Here is a 22163-nt window from a genome sequence, read left to right as displayed (position 1 = left end):
CAAATGTATTAACAAGGAGCTAAGACTGAGGTTCAAATTATATTCCTCTGATTGCCTGCATCTCACGTTCTGGTTCCAGTGGACTGGAGAGGCTGTGACTTATCTCCCTGAGACTGGTTGGCCACGGCGTGGTTCTAATGTTGAATAAAATACTTTAAATTAGATAAAGATGTGCTTCTCACAGAGCTTCCTTTGACTTGAAAATATTGCTCACTAGTGGGTCATGGCATGTGAGACCAGAAGCCAGGAGGACTTTAGACCGAGAAAGGTTGAGAACCATTGCCCTAGAGCATCGAAGAGAAAGGGTTTATAAAATCATGAGGTGCATTCATAAGGTCATAGTCTTTTCCATAGGGTAAGGGAAAATCAAGGGTATAGATTTGAGGTGAGACCTAAGAAATAGGTGCAGGACCAGACCATCTGACCTATCGAGCCTGCTCTGCTATTTAATAAGATAAGGCTGATCTGACCATGGACTGAACTTCACTTATCTGCCTTCTTCCCATCACTTTCAATTCCCCCTAGGGACAAGTTTTTCCACACAGAGAGTGGCTATGTGGAACAAGCTGCCAGAGGAAGTGGTAGATGTAGTTACAAATATAACATCTAGAAGATATTTGGATAGATACATTTATAGAAAAGATTGGGAAAAACAGACAAATGGGACTAATTCAGGTGGGCAGTTTGGATGGCATGGACAAGTGGGCTGAAGGACATATTTCACTGCTGACTACTGTTAGGTCTGCTTTGTTCATGAATGAGTGAGACAAACACCAGGCTGAGTCGAAATCAGGGTTCTTTGTTCTTTATTACCGGATTGTAACACTTGCGACTAACAAGTTAGTCGGAGAATGCATTCTGCCGTTATCAGCAAAATGGTGATTTTTTATACCCTTGGATACATGCTTAGAACATCATCATATCATTACTTGACCAATGACTAAAACTGTTGCTATCCTTTCCCTGCTAGCTTCCTGCCTCTCAATCCATCAATGTCTCTCTTATCTTGTAAGTACAAGGATGCATTCTGTTACTCCTTAGTACTGGGTGACTCCTTCTCCGGTCCCATCTCATGATGTTTTACCTAACAGGAGTACAAGGACACCTCCCCTTCTTGTTACTGCCCTGTACAGGGTAACTCCCTACACATTCCCATCTCATGATGTTTTACCTTACACTACACATGCTGAAAGTCCATTCTACACATTCCCCTCATAACACTAGACCTTAGAGAATCAGTCCTTCCAAGACCTGGGAGGTGCTGCAGTGATGTTTGTCAAGGTTCGTCCCAAACAGTTACATCACAAGGACTCTGTGTTGTGTGAGATGTTCAAAAAGACACTCTGGAAAATATATGAACTGGGGCTGAGAAACCACCAGTGCTGTGAAAGAGATCCTCTGTCTACCTAAAACTCACTGGTATTCAAGGACAAGGCGCTGTCCATGAACCAGGAAAAAAACTGTTTAATGGACTACCGATATTCAGAAATCTTCACTGAAACACTGATAGGAGCTCCCGAGTTAATATTGATTTTTTTCTACACTCTGATGTACAACTGTGCCAATAAGTTTGGCGATACAATTACAAGATTTGACAACCTTTTGATGCTCACAACGTAGAAGTGCTTCATGCTGGACATCACCAGATATCTTATCAATATTCTATCAGCAATAGTCAAGGAAACAAGTTTGCTCCAATCCATCACTTTTATCAGACCTCATTGAATATTTGAGAACAAAATCCATAATCTGGGAACAAGAGACATATCACGAGATTGGCTATTTTGTGAATCTGTGAATTTGATTTAACCTCCAAGTTAGGGCTACCTAAATCCCATCAGTATATGGATTTTGCTATGAGAGGGGCGAACACATTGGATCTTGTGTATACGAACATTTCTGATGTGCATCGGATGGAGCCGCCCACCACCACCACCCCCCCCCACCTCAGATACTCAGACAAAATCTGTGTAATGCTAATCCCAGCATACGGACCTCTCATCAGACGCTCCAGACCAGTTCTGAAGCACGTTAAAACCTGTCCAGCGGGAGCCATTCATACACTTCAAGACTGCTTTGAGTGCACTGACTGGAACATGTACAAGGAAGCAGCAACTGGTGGCGACTGCATCAATCTGGAGGAGTACACGGCATCAGTGACCAACTACATCAGTAAATATTCGGACGATGTCACTGTACCCGAGACCATCGTTACTCGCTCTAATCAGAAGCCATGGATGATTGTGGAGGTGCGTGTGCTACTCAGAAAATGAGTCCTGGCCTTCAGAGCGGATGACAAGTAACCCTAGCTATTGCAAGAGCCAAGCTGTTTAAGGCCATCAGGGAAGGAAGGCATGTGCATGCCCAGCACATTCACAGTCACTTCCTGGACAGCAAGGACTTGCGATACATGTGGAAGGGCATCCAAGGTATCACCAACCACAGGACTACACCATCTGCCTGTGTTAGTGATGCCTCCCTCCCAGATGCACTGAACAATTTCTATGCTTGTTTTGAGGTGAATAAACGACATTGCAGCGAAGAAGACCATCTCTGCTCTAAATGACCAGGTGCTGCGTCTTCCAGTAGCTAACGTGAAGAGAGAGGAAAACCCATGGAAAGTTGCTGGACCAGATAACATTTCCGGCAGAATGCTCAGGGGATGTGGGGCTCAGCTAGAAGATGTTCTCACCGACATCTTTAACATCTCCCTCAACACTCCCAACATGCTACAAAGTCACCACCATGGTCCCCGTGCCGAAGAAGTAGTCTGTGTCCTGCCTCAATGACTACCATCCTGTCACAATCAAGTCCATCGTCATGAATGCTTCCAGAGGCTCGTCATGGGGCACATCAAGCTCCTGCTGCCCCCACCACTAGATCCCCTGCAGTTTGTATACAGATCCAACTGCTCTACGGATGATGCCATCACCACTGCCCTCCATCTAGCCCTCAACCACCTGGAAAACAAGGACTCGTATGTTCGAATGCTGTTTATTGACCTCATTTCAGCATTCAACACAATCATACCTCAGTACCTGATAAGGATGTTGAGTCTGCTGGGTCTAAACACCTCCCTCTGCAATTGGATTCATAACTTTCTGTCAGGGTGACCTCAAGCAGTCCAGATCAGTAACAGCACTTCCAAGACCACCACAGTGGGCATGCCCCCGCATCCCCCCCCCCACCCCGCCAGGGCTGCATGCCCAACCCACTGCTGTTCACTCTGCAGACCTGCAACTGTGCAGCTAAATACAGATCGAACCATACCATCAAGTTCACTGTCAACATGACTGTGGTGGGCCTGATTAGTCAGAATGATGAGTCAACATACAGAGATGTGGTGCAGTTGCTAATGGACTGGTGCAGAGCCAACAATCTGAGAGTGAGCATTAATAAAACAAAAGAGATAGTTGTCGACTTCAGGAGGGCTTGGAGGTGTTACGAATTGGATTAATAAAATTATGATTAAAATAAGTCTTTAGATTGTGGGGATTTAGTTTGTAAAGTTAGGGAGACTTTACAAACAGTTCAGTAACACCTTCACAAACAGATATTAGCATTTCACAAAAGGTATCTCATTTAAAATGCAAGAGCTTTGCATAAGCAAAGATTTCAAGTGCACAGTGACTTTATAGAAACTTTAAAGGCCTACAGGTGTTAATTGGACTGATGTTGGGGAAGAAAATGGACTATTGTCTTTTAAGAGCTCAGAACTCAGAAATCCAGTGCCAGCTATTTAAGTCTGGTTGAAGGTTGCTATTCTAAGAGGGGTCATGTGGTTTTTGCAAACGGAGAGAGGATAAACAAACAGGTGATTTCTCTTTTGGAGAGAGAGAACAAGGGAGAGAACTCAGTTTACAGCAGGAGTTGCTGTTGGAGGCTGCAAGCTTTGCACCCCTGCTAGAAGAAAGGCAGGCTTTGCGTTCTGAGTTCATCCTATTCTCAACCCTTGTCGTCAACTACAAGAGGAAGTGGCTGGTTTATGCGTTTCTCCTAGAATAGGGGGAAAATAATTCTCTGTGGTAGTCCAAAAGAATAAGTTATCTTTTGGAAAACCCATGAGGGGGAAAGTTTCTTCAGCAAGACACTGAAGTGGCTGATTGAAGATTAGTTTGTGTGAGTGTGTGTTCAACAAGCAATGAATCTCTCTCTCTGAAACCAACAAAGACCTTCCTTTCTGGTGACAATTTAAGTTAAAGCACCAGAGCCGGGTGAAGATCATAAATGTTAAATTCTGTGCATAATGTGGAAAATTGCCTGATTCCAGTGAACGTGGAGAAGTGAAAAGTGAATGATTGGACAGTGAACACATACATCTCACGTACACATGCACTTAGAATTCTTTCTTCTTTGGCTTGGCTTCGCAGACGAAGATTTATGGAGGGGTAATGTCCACGTCAGCTCCTGAATTCCCAGAACCTATGTGAATAGGGTACTGTGAACTTCTACTGTATACATCTTAATATTTCAATGTGTTTAACTATTCTAACATATTTATGTAAATATGGTCCATGGTCCTGGATAAAGGCTATCTCATCTTTACCATGTGAGCATGGTATGAACGATAAATAAAGGTGTCTTGACCAGACTGGACAATGAAGATTTTGCATCCTGAATACTCTTGGGTGTATTTTATGGATTTTGGGCTGCATATCATGAAAATCATATTACCATTTTCATATTGTAATTTTTTTTAGATCTCACCTATTTTTGTCATATTTTAAGTCTACTAGAATATTACCGACAAAGCAAGGTGTTTTGGTCAGTCCAAGCATGCCTAGGCATACATTTAGTGCAGGTGATATGCAAATGTGGTCTTATGGTTGGGCATGCTTAGTCAGGGTAGATGCAGACAGGCTATAAAGGCAGCTCACATATACAGATGCTGTGCATTACATTGATGTAGACTGAATGCATGTTGAAGCACATGTTCTTCAGGCAATAGCATATAGTGAATGCACTGAACAAGAAAATGTATTGCCTTCAGGAAGATTCAATACAGCAGAAATGTCTCACCAATGTTACAACAGCTGTGATATATTCTGTTACATTTGTGGCAAGTTTACACTTAAAGCTCCAAGACTGCTCTTATTAAGAAAGCTTATGGACTCTACTTTGATTGAAAAATTTGTGACCAAGTCAATCCCTACGCTCCTCACATTTGTTGTGCAACATGCACAGTCAACTTGAGAGCATCATTATGCGATTAAACATGTTAAATCCAATAAAGGAGTGTGATAGAACAGAGGGATCTGGGAATACAGCTACATAATTCCCTGAACGTAGTGTCACAGATAGATAGGACTATAAAGAGAGCTTGTGGCATATTTGCCCTCATAAATCGATGTATCGAGTATAAATGTAGGGATGTGATGGTAAAGTTGTATAAGACATTGGTGAGGCCAAATTTGGAGTAGTTTTGGTCACCTAATGACAGGAAAAATATCACTAAGATTGAAAGAGTGCAGAGAAGATTTACTAGGATGTTGCCTGGATTTCAGGAACTAAGTTACAGGAAAAGGTTAAACAGGTAAGGACTTTATTCTCTGGAGTGTAGAAGAATGAGGGGAGATTTGATAGAGGTGTTTAAAATTATGAGGGGGATAGACAGAGTAAATGTAGGTAGGCTTTTTCCACTGAGGGTAGGTGAGATCCAAGCCAGAAGACATGGGTTAAGAGTTAAAGGTGAAAAGTTTAGAAGGAACATAAGGGGGAAGTTTGTCAAACAGAGAGTGGTGGGAGTGTGGAATGAGCTGTTAGCTGAAGTGGTGAATGCAGGCTCAATTTTAACATTTAAGAAGAATTTGGTCAGGTACACGGATGGAAGAAGTATGGAGGGCTATGGACTGAGTGCAGGTCAGTGGGACTAGGCAGGAAAATGGTTTGGCAAAGACTAGAAGAGCTGAAGGAGTCCTTTTCTGTGCTGTAACATTCTATGGTTCTATAATTGTTAATTTAATGTTTCTCCAACTTCCTACGTGATACAGCAAATCTAAAATTATTTAAATTAAATTAAGGCATACAGCACAGTAACAGGCCATTTCGGCCCACGAGTCCATGCTGCCCAATCACACCCAAATAACCCACACCCCCAGTATGCTTTGAATGGTGGGAAGAAACCGAAGCCCCCGAGGAAAACCCACACAGACACGGGGAGAATGTACAAACTCCTTACAGAGAGCATGGGATTCGAAACCAAGTCCCAATCACTGGCACTGTAAGGAGTTGTGCTAACCACTACACCAACCAAGCTGCCACAAAATTATCTTTGAGTTCAGCTTGTCTATCATAATCCCCAATTTTCTTCAGGACATTTTGGAAAAAAATATTGTCCAGTGTAATTAGTTAAGATAAAAATTCCCCAGAGCCATTTTTTTAAAATCTCCATCACCCAAGAGGTGATCTGCTGCACAAGCACCAAAATTAAATTGGCCACTTTTATAACCATCTCCACAAAAAGTACAGGAGAAGGGTTACTTTGTCACAGAGGTCACACAAAGGCCGCACACATCAGAAGGAGCTGCAGGGAAAGAGCAGTGGCACAAAGAGGATGAATGACCCCTCCAGAGACTCTGATAGCTCAGTGGTTGGAGCACTGGTCTTGTAAACGAGGGGTTGTGAGTTTGTTCCTCGCTGGGGCATTATCCCTGTGAGGGGGGAGCTGGAGAAAGTGGCGACTCTCTGTCTTCCTTACAGTGGACAAAGTTAAAGAATTTCATGTATGTTACATTCCAAGGGTTCTATTACGTTCTAATGATGGAACCTTTACCTATTGTAAAGAGACCTCAGTACAAAAGTGAATGGCGCTCACTTGCAGAGAAACTGAACCACTGTTCAGCTTAGAGAACAAAAGGAAGAACGATTTTTATTTCTAGCTTGCATTCCACAACTTTAGAAAATGCTAAATGCTTTCCAGGTAATGAAGCAATTCTTATGTAATAGTCTCTACTATAAGACTAGAAATGTAACTTGCGCAATGCAAGCTCCCACAGAGAGTGATGTTGTAATGACTAGATAATTAGTGTTAATGAAAGAGAAATAAATATTGGCCAAGTATCAGGATATATCCTTTGCTCATCTTTGAAAGAGTTCCATGGAATTTTTTGGTAACAATGAGTTTGTTGTCAAACACACAAATGCAATGTCCATATGCACCAAAATTCTTACTTGCTGCAGCTAAACAGGTACTTTTTGATTTTAAAACATCAAAATAGTATACTTTAAATAACTCCAGTAAGAAAATAATGATATAAAAGATAGATAAAAATATTCACAGTCAGTTAGTGCAAGAAAAAAGTTCAGTCGGTGGAATTGTGCAATAGTGCAGACAGGTATTTTTGCTCTACCAGAGCAATTTGTAGTTGGGGTAACAAGGAGAATTGTTTGAGAGATGGACAGGGCATATTCTCTTCTGATTCACATTTCAGTTTTATTGTCAGAGTACATTCATGGCATCGTGTACGACTCTGAGATTCCTTTTTCTTGCGGGCACAACAGAATTACCTCCAATTGGTAGTGCAAAAAATAAACTGTACACAGCGTAAACATGTAAACAAATAAAAGAACTGTAAACAGATAACAAAGGTAAACAAACTGACTGTGCAATAGAGAGACAACAAAAGAAAATCAATAATGAGTCTCTGAGTTTGTCATTGAGGAGTCTGATGGTGGAAGGAGGGTACTGTTTAGTTTATTGTCACACGTACTGAGGTACAGTGAAACATCTTAGTTTTATGTGCTTTTGAACTTAAAATATTACAGAAAACTTGGCAAAAAGGTAACAAGATTAATCACAACTATGGTCAAACTGAGTTTTGAGCATTATAAGGTGAGATTCATTCCCGACAGCTCCATGCCAACACAAGAGCCAATCAGTCATAGGCAGGTGGATGGGAATCAAACACAAAGAGTCACTCCAGGTTGTCAGTAATATTCCTGGCAAAAGTGGTTTCCGTGTGCACAACTGTTCGCTCTGTGGTACTTACACTTTGAATGTTTCACTCTTTCAGGAGGTGGAGGCATTTAGATGCATCCCTAATTGATGTGAAGTTGCTAACCCAATATTAGTAGATGATATAATTTCCAGAGCTCCATCAAGGTTAGACTGATCCTTAACTATGTCAGTCACCCATTTCCTCATTTATCAAATAAAGCTCTTCAATATCTTTAGCTTATCTCAGAGCACAAGGTATCATTGCAAGCACACTGAATATCTTAAAATGTTGGCATGGCTGAAAAATAATCATCCAATCTGTATTGGGCAGATTCAGTACACTCTTCCACCGTGTCAAGTCCTCCCTTCCACCCAAATATTTCATGTTGGGCATAATTGTGAAGGATACAGAAAATCTGGCTGACTTTTTATTAGAAGACTATATTTAGGGCCTTTCTAAGCAGGTTTTGTGCTCACAATACAGATTGCTGTACTTTAAGAAGAATATTTTCAGAGCTTCCAATCAACTCAACAGAACAGAGACATTGGAGGAGGTAGGTGTGATTTATCAACTGAAAAGTTGAATAGAGGCCAAAAATGGGAAATGCACGTTCATCACAGAAATTATTCACGTTCTTGCTCGGGTAATATTTCCGTGATGTCCCAGAGCGAAAGCCTGACAGGAAATTTTGTTATATGTTTAATAGGCAATTATACTAGTGCGGAGGAAGTTGAGGGGCCACTTCCACAGGGTTAAGGATAGGTTTGTCTCACTGGGACAGGGAAAAGATGGTAGGAAAGAAACGCCGTAGTTGATGAAGAAGGAAGCAAGAAACAGGAAGGGCTCACGAGAAGTTTATTGTAGCCAGGAAGGAGCTTAAGAAAAGACAGGAGAGCTTGAAGGGGGCATGAGAAGGCCAAGGCGTTCTATACGTACGTGAAGAACAGAAGGATGATGAGAGTGAAGGTGGGCCCGCTAAAGGATAAAGGAGGGAACATGTGCCTTGAGGCAGAGGAGGTTGGGAGGTCCTAAATGAACACTTTGCTTCAGTATTCACAATAGAAAAGGACTTTGATCAGGGTGAGGTCAGAATAGAACAAGCTTGTGTGCTGGACAATATGGAGATTAAGGAAGAGGAAGTATTGGATCTTCTTAAAAACATCAGGATTGATAAATTCCAGGGCCAGATGCAATATGCCCCAGGTTGCTGTGGGAAGTGAGAGAAGAGATAGCTATGACCTTTGAGCCCTCTTTGGCCACAGGGGAGGTGCCAGAGGATTGGAGAATGGAAAATGTAGTCCTCTTGTTTAAGAAAGGTAATAGGGAGAATCTTGGGAATTATAGATTGATGAGTCTTGCATGATGTAAACTATTGGAGAGGATTCTTAAGGTTAGGATATATGAGAATTTGGAGAAGTACAGTCTACTCAAGGATAGTCGGCATGGCTTTATGAAGGGAAAGACATGCCTCACGAGCCTAATTGAGTTTTTTCAGGGCCAAGCAGTCTGTACTGTCTTGAATTGTTTTATGTATTATATCTCCAAATTCTTTCAGTGGGAAAGGAAATTTAAAACATAGCTAGAAATTGGATTTACGGTGTTAGGCAGGGAAGGTTTAAATTGTTGAGTAGCTTTATATTGGTTGGCACAACATCATGAGCTGAAGGGCCTGCACTGTGCTGTAATGGTCTATATTCTACATTCATTCTTATTCATAAGGACTAAAATGTTCAACACATCAGCAGCTGTGAATTTATACTCCAGAAATGTGTCTGCACTGATTTAAGACATTTTGGGGATTTAACACCAATAAAATCATCAGGACCAAAAAGGCTGCAAGTGTAGGTTCTGCAAGCAGTTAGAAAAGCAAACAATTGTAAGAGAATTTATATCTTGGAGTAAAGATGTTGTACTGAATGCACACAGATGTTTTGCGAAGCCTCATCTGGAACAGATGGACAGGTTTGGTCCACTGGTCTAGGAAAGGATGTACTTCCAAGAGTGTGAGAAATGATCTCTAGTTTCCTTTTCGTAATGGGTGTGGTTGTCACACAAGGGAGATTAAGCACAGCAAGTCTACAGCCCGAAGTTTGGAAGAACGGGAGCTAATCTTCTTTAAGAATACAAAAGTCTTACCTTGCTTGATTGGATAGATGTTTTTTCCTCTGACTACAGATAATCATCTCAGAGAAAGAGGTTGTCCAGTCAGAACAGAGGAGAAACTCTTCCACAGAGGACAAGCAAGCCTTTCGAATTTTTTTTTTAATCTAAGAGGGTTGTGGAGGCTCAGCGGCTGAAGGATTCCAAGACAGGGATCAATATATTTTGCAGATTTGAAAGATCAAATGGATATGGATAATTGATGGAGAGTTAAATGATCTTACTGGATGGTGCAACATGTGAGCAGGGCTAAACATTCCACGACTACTTCCATTTGTTACTTTCTTTAGTTCGAAGGTAAAAAGTGCTTCCACTGCCGTGTCCCATGTTCAGTGCTGTTGTTTGTGGAACAATTTCCAGTTGCATCTTTGGCTGAGAGAACAGGAAGTGACTTTACAGGGTGAAATAGGAGTTTTCAAGGTCAGAGATAACAGTTTTTGGAGAGTTGATGAGACAACAAGGACAATCATTGTGAAAGGGAATCAGTTGCCCATATGTTGTTTGAGAATTTCAAACTGTCCAATATTACTAATCCTAGTCCACAAAAAAAAAGAGGTGTCTGTGGTCATTGGTAAACCCCTTACTTACATTGGAATCTGGCTGCAAAATTCTATGTATCACCTCACCTCCTTCTTCACCAAGTACCCTCTTATTAACCCCTACCTGTGACCTACATGTGATATCAGAGAAAAGATATCACCGCTCACTTACTGATGTACACTGCCTTATCCGTCACCATGTACTTGTTGCGGTTCACACTGGAAAATGCGACCTCTTCCCCTTTGGAAGGCGGAACTACAAAGTATTTCTGAAAGAGATGAGCACAGAACAAAGCATTGAATGAAACATCAAACCAAGCAAATTCTTCTATTCCTTTGCAATTGAGAAAGTAATCTGCCGAGGTCCATTATTGGAATATTAACAGGTAATTTTTGATGTCCTTTTGAGACATTTTTAATAACATAATGTGGATGATGTGTGAACACCATATTATATGCTTAGCAAAGCTATATGGGATACTGTAGTGTACCTGTAAACTTACCTGTACCTGGTAAGTAGGAATCAGTGCAGGGACTGACACGGGGCTGTGGTTAGAGAGTGGGGCAGTGGGATCAGATTGGGGATCGACACGGGGTTGTGGGTGGAGAGTGGGGCAGTGGGATTAGTGTGGGGACTGACATGGAGTTGTGGGCAGAGAGCGGAACATTAGGATCAGTGTGGGGACTGACACAGGGTTGTGGGGAGAGAGTGGGGTTAGTTGGGACTGATACAGGGCCGTGGGGAGAAAGTGGGGCAGTAGGATCAGAGTGAGGACTGACATGGCGATGTGGGGAGAGAGTGGGGCAGTAGGATTAGCTGGGACTGATACAGGGCTGTGGGGAGAGAATGGGGTAGTCGAATCAGTTTTGAACTGTGGTTGATCGCGGGTAACTGAAACTGCGGAGAAACCGCGGATAAGGGGTGGGGGGGGAACCACCGTACATTGAAAAATTATTTCACTTTGTCATTAGAAAAGGCAAGGTCATGAAAAAGTATTTGGGTGATTCTTTTGTACTCGAGCTCCTTATCACAATTCAACTCTGTCTCTAAAGCTTCAATGATCATGTTCTCCTCGACTGACTTCCTGATGAGCAAGCCTGTAGCATCTAAAGAATCCCCTGCCCTCCTGTCGTGTCAACAGTAATTTGAATCCTGGGAGAAATGGAAAAAGTGGAAAGAACAAAAACAATCTTGTTTCGGCCTAATTTACAACGGTGTTGAAGTGACATTCATTATGATCTTATTTTGCACTCATTTAAGTTTTTCACTCAAGGTGGTAGGCACACTTAAATGTTGAAATCTCCTTTTATCATATTGTTGAAGAGCGACAAAGAGGCAACCAGGGTCTGTGCCAGGGGTGACCAAACTGGCTTCCGAGCCAGATGCGGCTCTTTGACATAAAAAAGGAGCTATGGGGAGAAGGCAGGTAAGTGGAGTTGAGCCAATGATCAGATCAGCCATGATCTCATTGAATGGCGGAGCAGGCTCGATGGGCCAGATGGCCGACTCCTGCTCCTATTTCTTATCTTCTTATTAATGTGCAGCTCACAGCAATATGTTAGCTGAGACAGGAATCCATGAGCCCATGCTAACAATGGGAGTGTTAGTGCGTGCGGATTGAGATTGAATATATTTGGTAGTTATTCCATATATACGTGTGTAATGGTCGGTACTATGTAAAAGTTGACCCCTCCCTATTTTTGGCCCCATCTGAGCTCCTGACACCTGACTGCATAGTCTCAGCTAGGTCTTAGCCTCCCACCCGTCCATCCATGCTCCCGAAGCACTGAATTCAGACTTATGCCATATGCATGTGTTGGTGCCTTGAAATTCCTCCCTGGATGATAGAGCTAAAAGCACCATGTATGGTGCCAGCTTTGTGGCACAGCTTCCAAAATTCATAAAACAATTCAACATAGGTACAGGGCCTTTGGCCCATCATGTCAGTAACTGGCCATGATGCAAATTTAATTATTTCCGTTAGCCTGTACATAGTCTATATCTGCTTTACTGCAACTTTTAATGTCTGTCTTAATGCCTCTCAAATGTTGCTAGTATATCTCCTACCTCCACTAAGTTTGTATTTCACTTACCCTCAATGGATAAAGTCTACCTACTTTTAATCGGTCTAGATCCCTGATCATTTTAAATATTTCTATCAAATCTCCCCACCCCTCATTCTTAAACATAGAAGATAGGAGCAGGTCATTCAGCCCTTCGAGCCTGCACTGCCATTTAATGAGATCATGGCTGATCTTAAAGTTCAGTACCCCGTCCCCACCATGGAATAAAGTCCTAACCTGTTTAACCTTTCCCTGTAACTTAGTTCCTGAAGTCCAGACAATATCTGAGCAATATTAAATCTTTTCTGCTAACTTTCTATCTTATTGATATATTTCCTGTAGTTGGGTGACCAAAACTGCACACAACATTCCAAGTTTGGCCTCACCAATGTCTTGTACAATTTTACCACAACATATCAACTCTTATACTCAATGCTTTGATTTATAAAGGCCAATATGCCAAAAGCACTTGATACAACCCTATCTATCTGTAATGCCACATTCAGGGAATTAAGTATCTGTATTCCCAGAACCCTATGTTATACCGCACTCCTCAGTGCCCAGCCATTTACCATATATGTCCTACCTTGGTTTGTCCTTCCAAAATGCAACACCTCACATTTGTTTGTATTAAATTCCATTTGTCATTTTTCAGTTCATTTTTCCACCCGGTCCAGATCCCTCTGCAAGCTTTGAATGCCTTCTTCACTGTCCACATCACCTCTAATCTTTGCATCATCTGGAAATTTGCTGGTCCAATTTATCACATTTTCATATAGATTATTGATATAGATGACAAACCACAATGGTCCCTGCACTGCTCCCTGAGGCACACCTCCAGTCAGAGAAGCAGTCATCCACTGCCACTCTCTGTGTTACTAATATCGAATCCAATTGACTAGCTCCCATGAATACCTAACATATGAACATTTCTGACAAACCTCCTATGCGAGAACTTGTTAAAGTCCATGTAAACAATATCCACAGCCTTTCCTTTATCAACTTTCTTGGTAACCTCGAAAATCTCTATAAGATTGTTTAAACATGGCCTACCACTTATAAACCCATGTTGACAATCCCTAATCAGACTTTAGCTATCCAAATACTTGTATAGCCAATCCCTAAGAACACCTTTCAATAATTTATCTACTACTGACATCAAGCTCACCGGTCTATAATTTCCAGGGTTACTTTTGGAGCCTTTTTTACACAATGGAACAAGATGAGATACCCTCTAATCCTTCACCTGTGCCTAAGGATATATTAAATATTTCTACACTAGTCTTCTTCAAAGTCTGAGGGAATATCTTGTCAGGCCCTGGGGATTTATCCATCCTTTAAGACAGCAAGCACTTCCTCCTCTTTAAATCTGCAATGACCTCACTTCTTGTTTTCCTTACTTCCCACGACTCTGTACCTGTTTCCTGAGTGAATACTGATGAAAAGAAAACATTTATGATCTCCCTCATCTCTTCTGGCTTCAGACAAAACCGACCACTCTGATTTTCAAGGGGACCAATTTTGTCCTTTACTATCCTTTCCATCTTAATACACCTGGAAAAACCCTTAGGATTTTCTTCATATTTTCTGCTAAAGCAAACTCGTGTCTTCTTTTAGGCTTCTTGATTTCTTTCTTGACATTTTTCTTGCATTTTTTATACTCCTCAAGTTCCTTATTTTCTCCATGTTGCTTATACCTATACACCGCTCTCTTCTTCCAAACCAGATTCCCAATATCCTGGGGATTTATCCACCTCAATGTTTCTCAATGCACACCACACATTCTTAATATCATCCATGTCCTCCTCCTCGGTGAACTATGATGCAAAGCGTTCATTAAGGATTATGCCCATGTACACTGGCTCCAAGCATAAATTCCTTCTATGGTTCTTGAGTCAGCCTACCCTTTCCCAAGCAATCCTCTTGCTGTTAATGTATATATTAAATGCCATGGAATTTTTCCTTGTTCTATTTGCCAAGGACATTTCAATGTCCCTTTCCTCTATCCTTGTTTAGGTTCTTTTCTGATTCCTTTAAATTCCTCAAATAGGTTGATTGATTTTAGCTTCCTAAACTTTCTATTTGCTTCCCTTGGCTAAACGTACAAGGAAAGTACTAGTTTTATGTCAGGTGATCCCAAAATGCCATAAAGTTGAAGAGTGGTCATGAAGGGTAAAGTAGGGAAAAGAAGTAGGTCGTAAGGTGACACAGTTAACGCAACGCTGTTCCAGCGCCAGTGACCAGTGCTGTCTGTAAGGAGTTTGTACATTCTTCCCATGGCTGCATGGGTTTCGCCCGGGTGCTCCGGTTTCCTCCCACCCTTCAAAATGTTAGGGGGCTGTAGGTCAATTGGGTGTAATTGGACAGCATGGGCTCATGGGCCAGGAGAGCCATTTACTGTGCTGTACGTCTAAAAAAAATTTACATATGGAAAACTTTTTAAAATATAATCAATAATGACAAATGAATTTACTTTTCATTCATCTTTAGGCCAGGACATACTTTATTGCTTTGAAGCAACACCACAGGGGCCTTCTAAATTATTTCAGAGGGCAGAGAAGGCTTTGGCTTAATGGCTCCCAAAGAAATGGCACCTCCAACTGTGTAGCACTTAGCACAGCACTGGGCCTGGTTATGAGTTCAAGGCCTCAGAGGAGGTATTTATCTGGCAGCATTTCTCTCTCAGTGTCAAAGTGTTAACCAGAATCAAAGAATCAAATCTTTTAATGCATTTTTAATGAGATCATCCAAATCTCTCCATTGCAGAATAACATTGAAAATATTCCATTTTCCCACTGTGATAAAGCTTTGCAAGAATATTTTCAGGAGGATTTTGAACAAGAAGATATCATTAATGCACAGTGAAAGTTACAGCTGTCCTAATTTAAACTGTGAAACTATCAGTAAACTTGCAGCTGAGAGCTTGGGGGATTAAAGGCCACTTTTAAACTCTCATTTCTCATTTTACTTTAATTTTGCAAGGCTTAAGGCTTGCTTACAATTTGCTCAAGGTAATCAATTAATTATCAGTGATTTCATTATGGCAACACATTAGGAATCTGTTAATATCAGTCTAATTTTTTTTGCAATTTAGGGCATGACCAAAGAGGTATCATAAATTTTACATTTATCACTGAGTGAGTTGATACCTGGATAAATTCGAGCAAGTTTAACTTTGGAAAAATGTATTCGATGCACCACTTTGAACTGAATCAGACTGTGCCCTAGTGCACAATGAATTGTCGTAACTCAAGCCCAAAATTGACGTCAAGTCTTTGTCTGAAAAAGAGATATTGAGATCATTCTCCCATTTAGTTTTAATCCCAATTATTGAAATTGTTTTCATATTCAATAATTTAAAATATAGGGCAGATATTATAACTTTACGAGCGAATTGTAATTCAAAAAGTTCAACAATAAAATTTGGATCCGGAAGTATTGGAAACGATGAAAGCTTGGTACGAACAAAATGTCGAATTTGATAATACCTGAAAAAGTAGCTATTTGATAGATTAAATTTGATCAACAATTGTTGTTGAGATATGAAAGTTAGTTGTATAAAAAGATCCTTAAAACTTTTAATTCCTGAAAGATTCCGTTCTTGAAAACCTGCATCTAAAATAGCAGAATGAAAAAAATGATTAGATAGGATAGGTGCTTATAAATCCCATAATTCCAAAAAAATTTCTAATTTGACTCCAAATCTTCAGTCTATGTATCATTATTAAATTCTCTGTCGTTTTCGAATAGAGAGAGATTTTGGTGAACCCAATACCGCCCATAAAGAAGTGTTTTTAAGGGATTTCAATCCCATCTCAGTCCAGTTCAGGGAGTCATCTGTTTTTTCACATTGCAACAATAATGGAATAGATTCATTATATATTTGTTTACTTTTCTGACAAAACTTAATAAAAATAATTTTAAAAGAAAGGAACCTCTGTCCAAGACGGTCTTAATTTTGAACATTCCCTTGTGGAAGGTAAAAAAACGTACCTATTTCTTTATTGCATCTAAAACATTTATCTCAAGTTGTATACAACTTGAAAAAATTACATATAATTTACATAACAAATATGAAATTCTTGAAAAAAATTGGGAATCATATTTAAAAATTGTAGGAATTAAGTTGTAATTGTCCAACCTGAACCTTCCAACTTCTAAAATCAAGATATGTTAGATTTTATTTGATAGTTTTAGTAAGTTTTTATAAATACTATCCAGATGTTTTCTTTCTTTTTTTTCTATTGGATTATTGGGGAGAGGGAAAAATTAAGAATAAGAAATTTATGTACGTTTTTTAATGCATCTGTGAAATTAAATAAAATTTTCCAAAAAAAAAAGAAAGGAAGCTGTTAATATCCAAGTCAACCACTTTCCAAAACTCTAAAGTGCAGCACTAAAAAACTCTTTTGGGAATGGAGAGGGTTGACACATTTTTTCTAGTCGGAGATAACAACATAGGAATAACATCTTGTCAATCTATAAAACAAATGAACGGAGACAGTGCTAACTTATCCAAATGCAGATACTATACATTTCTTTCATATTATAATCTTCTGGAATGCAGAGAGAATCATTTGAAGCAAGGACTATTGCAACTGAAGCATGGCCAGGGAGACAGGAGTCTTGGATTCATGATTCCCAAAGTTTTTCACCATTGATTGTACTTTTTACTTAAATTTACTCCCCAATTGCCCGTAAACTGAGCATCTTGCTAGATCATTCAGACATTGAAACATAGAAGATAGGAGCAGGAGTAGGTCATTCGACCCTTCGAGCCTGCTCCGCCATTCAACAAGATCATGGCTGATCTTAAAGTTCAGTACCCCGTCCCCACCTTCTTTCCGTAACCTTTAATACCCTTATACTGAAGAAATATATCTAATTCCCTCAAATATATTTAATGAACCTCCCTCTACTGCCCTCTGTGGCAATGAATTCCACAGATTCACCACCCTCTGGGTCAAGAAATTCCTCCTCATTTCGGTCCTAAATGGTTTGCCTATTATCCTCAAACCATGGCCCCGGGTTCTGGACTCCCCCACCATTGGAAACATCCCATCTGCATCCACTCTGTCCAGTCCTGCCAGAATTCTATAGGTCTCTATGAGATCCCCTCTCAATCTTCTAAACTCCAGGGAGTAAATTGATAGGGCTGAAACATCTAGAAGCCACACTAGGCAAAGATGACAGATTTCTTTCTTCAGATATTGGTGAACCCAATGGTTTAATTACTAGAGCAGAAATTACCAGAGCACGACATCTCCAGGCTTCTAGATGCTGATCCAGCAACTTAACCCTTGTGGAACTGGATGCACATTGAGAATGATTAATATGAGTTAACAATGAGTGGAGATTCGATGAGTGACTTTGCTCTTCCTGTTTACCAAGTTATCTGTTGCTGGGTACACCACTGTTATATTTGACCTCGTGACTTCCCATACAGCCCACAGATAATCCAGACAAGAGGATAACTCCTGCCAATATCATACTTTCTTTGCACTATGCCACATTATCCCTACTTTTCCACTCCATCGCTGGAGGGTTTTCTCGTACCCTTGGCGGGCAATTGTCTCCAGGCTGCCTGTTGGTTGATAATGCTTCTCACTTGTAAACTATTCAGACTCTGTTAATTAGGTCCATTCAATGCAATAGCAATCTCATGCTGCAGCGCAGGTAATCATGCCTCAGCCCCCACCATGATGTAAAGATCTCCTGATCTTTTTTTTAATTTAAAGTCTTCAATGAAAGATCACGACCTTTTATCTAACACCACTTTATTTTCTCTTCCAACACGAACCAAATTTGGAAGAGAGGTCAAACTTTTATCTGTTTCTTTGCCACCTACTGAACACCACAAGTCAAAACTACTTCATCATCTTTGCCATTTTGGGACTTATATGTAAAATATCAAACCTTTCCTGGATGATGGAACTCAAGATGAAAGATCACATACATATTCATAATAAATCCAGGCTGAGCACCATTACCAGTGGGTACGTAGCAGCTATATAATTCGATTATGGATCCAGAGGCTTGGAAATACAGTCAATCATTCAGTTTTCACAACTTTTGAGGAGAATTGAATAAATTGGTCAATAAACTAGGGAGGAATTAAAATGATTTAAAAATCTGTTTGTTTAATCTCTCTTCTTCAATCTGCTGTCTTTAATGGATCCTGCCTCTATGTATGTGTCCAGAACAAATTCTGTGGCTAGCCCTCAACTTCCTTCTGAAGTGGACTTTAAAGGCAGTCAGCTGAAGGGCTAGTTAGAATGGAGAGCAACAGCACATGTTCCAAAGATGAACAGCGGTTGCACAGTGGCCCAGCAGACCTGCTGCTGCCTCACGGTTCCAGCTTCGGCTCAATCTCGAACTCGTGCTTTCTGCGTGGAGTTTGCACATTCACCTGTAATTACATAGCCACTGTAATTTGCTCCTAAATTATAGAAAATTAGATTAAAACGTAGAGCAGTAATCTGGAGCACAGTGTGGTGCTGACCTAATAACCTATTCTAACAACTGCCGAGAATTTCCCTTCTCCATAACCCTCTATTTTTCTCAGTTCCATGTACCTATTGTACCTGCCTCCATCATCGTCCTTGTCTGCATACTCCATACACCCACCACCTGGTGAAAAACTTACCTCTTATATTCCCCCCATACTTACTAACCATAGTCCTTAAAATTATGTTGCCTAGTGTTAGCCATTTCTGCCCTTACACAATCAATGCCTCTCATCGTCCTCTACACCTCTGTCAGGTCACCCCTCATCCTCCATCACTCTGAGGAGAAAAGACCAAGTTCAGTCAACTGAAGGACATGCTCTCCAATCCAGGCAGCATCCTTGTAAATCTTCTCTGACCCTCTCCATATCCTTCCCTATAATGAGGTAACCAGAACTTTACACAATATTCCAAGTGAGTCTAACTAAGGCAGAGATTCTCAACCTTTTTCTTTCCACTCACATACCACTTTAAGTATTCCCTATGCCATCGGTGCTCTGTGAATAGTAAGGGATTGCTTAAGGTGGGATGTGGGTGGAAAGAAAAAGTCTGAAAACCATTATTATAATCGTACCTAATTGACTCGTTATGTGCACGGTTTCAGAACTCCAAAGGAAATGGGCCAATGACAATTTTTTCTGAAGCAAAATATTTCAGTAACAATTGGGTCTAGAGCAGTGGTTCTCGACCTTCTCTTTCCACTCACATCCCACCTTAAGCAATCCCTTACTAATCACAGAGCACCGATGGCATAAGGATTACTTAAAGTGGTATGTGAATGGAAAAATAAAGGTTGACAACCACTGAACTAAGGTCTTGTTTCACGTCCACATTACTTCATGGCTCTTGAAATGAACCTCACAGTTAAAGAAGGCCCACACACCACACGTCTTCTGAACAACGTGTGCAGCAGCTTTGAGTGACCCCAAGATCTCTCACTTCATTCTCTGCTCAAGAGCTCTCCCATTCACATTTTATTCTGATTTCAAATTTGACCAGCAAAATGAACCATTTCACACTTTTCTGGGATAAACTCCTTCTGCCACTTCTCAGCACAGTTTTGCATCCTATCAATGTCCATCTGTAATCTCTGGTAACCCTCCAGACTATCCACAGCACCACCAATCTCTATGTCATCCGCAAGCAGAGTAACCCACCCTTCCACTTTCTCATCAAGGTTGTTTCAGTCACCAACCTCCAAGCAGAATATGACCTATCTACGACCACCCTCTGCCTTCTCTGACCAAGCCAATTCTTTATCCACAAAACAAGGTCTCCTTGGTTTCCATGTCTCCCTAATTTCTGAATGAACTCAAATCCCTTACTGAAATCCATGTACACTACGTCCATTGGTCAATCTTCAATAACGTGCTTGTTTACATCCTCAAAGGCTCCTGAGATATAACATTCCCCTGACAAAGCCATGCTGATTAACCCTAATCAGATTATGCCTCCCTAAATGTATTTTAATCCAGTCTCTCAGGAATTTCTTCAACACCTTGCCCACCTCTAGAGTACGACCCTTTTCCAGGGTTACCGTTATTCTCTTTCTTGAACAGGGGATCATTTGCAAACTTCAAATCCTCCAGTATTTCTTCTGTCCCAATCTTCTCCCTCGCTTCCCACAGTAGCCTTGATAAAGGGTCATATCATTAGACAAGAGATTTCAGGGTCAAAAAAAGTAAGGAAATGGGTTACTCAGAAAACTGCTGTCGTTTATATGGGATGAATGCCTCTGTTTTTGTGAGAAAAACGTTTTAGTGTCTGAAACGGAATAAAGTATCCCAAATGAATCGCATGACAGTCAAGAAATGAGTTTCAGGGTTCATGACCAAAAGCTTGTTCACTGAGGAAGGTCGGGAGAATGGTCAGAATCTTTTCCCCAGGATAAACATGTCACAGACCAAAGAATATGTTTAAGTTGAGTGGGAGGAAGTTCAAGGGAGACGAGGGGCAATGCTTTTTTTACATAGTGATGGGTGCCTGCAATGGCTTTCCAGGAGTAGTGGTGGAAGAAGGTACACTTATAACATTTAAGAGCTTCTAGATAGACAGATGAACATGAAGGGGATGGAGGGAAGTTGATCAGATACAAGCAGTTTGATGTGGGCATCAAAAACATATAAAACATAGAGATAGGAGAAGATAGTAGAGTTAAGGAGTAGGTCATTCGGCCCTTTGGCACACACACGAGCCAAAGGCCTATACATGTACTGTACTGATATTTAAATTTTAATTTTCATGTTACAATGTGGTAGAAGACCCTTCCACCCCATGAAATCTGTGCCACCCACTGGGTGGGAGGAAACAGGAACACCCAGGGAAAATACACACAGGTCACAGGGAGAACGTACAAACTTCTTAAACACGGCGTTGGATTCGAGCCCGAGCCACTGGCTCTGTAAAGGCATTGTGATGACTGTGCCACCCACTGTTTGCTGTTCTATGTATGGTTGTCAAATCATGGAGTGCTAAGAATTCAGGCACACTTAGTGGACAGGAACTGAGGCGGCCAGCTTTACTCACCACGTCAAAGTTGCAGTTGATGGGTTCAATGCAGAGCATTTTGAGGGACCACAGGAAGTTGAGCATTGGAGCATACGTTTCCTTCCAGCAGCTGACCAACAGTCGCACCTTCACATTCCGCAGAAAGAGAGCTTCCCGCAGTCCGTTTTCTATCAGAGGCCAGTACCTGAAACCAACACAATTATTCATTTTCTCCCACAAGTAGAACACATGAAGTCTATCACCTCTGGTGAGCTTGGTTCCCAGCCTTCGGCAGCATCTCACTTGGACTTTCTTGGAGTAGTGGTGCCAACAGATTAACCAATGGGGTTTAATGGAATCTGACCTACACTTGAAAGTGATCAAAACCAAATATTCTCTTCATCGAGTTGTAATGGATTTAGTCTTTATAATAGCAATGAAACAGGCAATTCAACCCAACTTCTCCATGC

General features: G+C 40.9%; 1 protein-coding gene across 1 annotated transcript in view; it reads right to left on the bottom strand.

Annotated features, from left to right (window-relative positions):
- The window catches only part of LOC138759787 (inactive phospholipase D5-like), a 128305-nt gene that overhangs the window by 25058 nt on the left and 81084 nt on the right, over nucleotides 1-22163 (bottom strand). Inside the window, exons 8-9 of the mRNA XM_069930372.1 lie at nucleotides 21733-21898; nucleotides 10809-10905 (exon numbers count right to left, since the gene is read on the bottom strand). Coding sequence (XP_069786473.1) covers nucleotides 10809-10905; nucleotides 21733-21898 — 263 coding nt within the window. The remainder of the gene's footprint in view (nucleotides 1-10808; nucleotides 10906-21732; nucleotides 21899-22163) is intronic.

The sequence above is a fragment of the Narcine bancroftii genome, chromosome 4, assembly GCF_036971445.1.
Source record: "Narcine bancroftii isolate sNarBan1 chromosome 4, sNarBan1.hap1, whole genome shotgun sequence".
NCBI lineage: Eukaryota > Metazoa > Chordata > Chondrichthyes > Torpediniformes > Narcinidae > Narcine > Narcine bancroftii.
The sequence above is the reverse complement of the archived record's forward strand: the minus strand, read 5'-3'. Positions and strand labels throughout refer to the sequence as shown.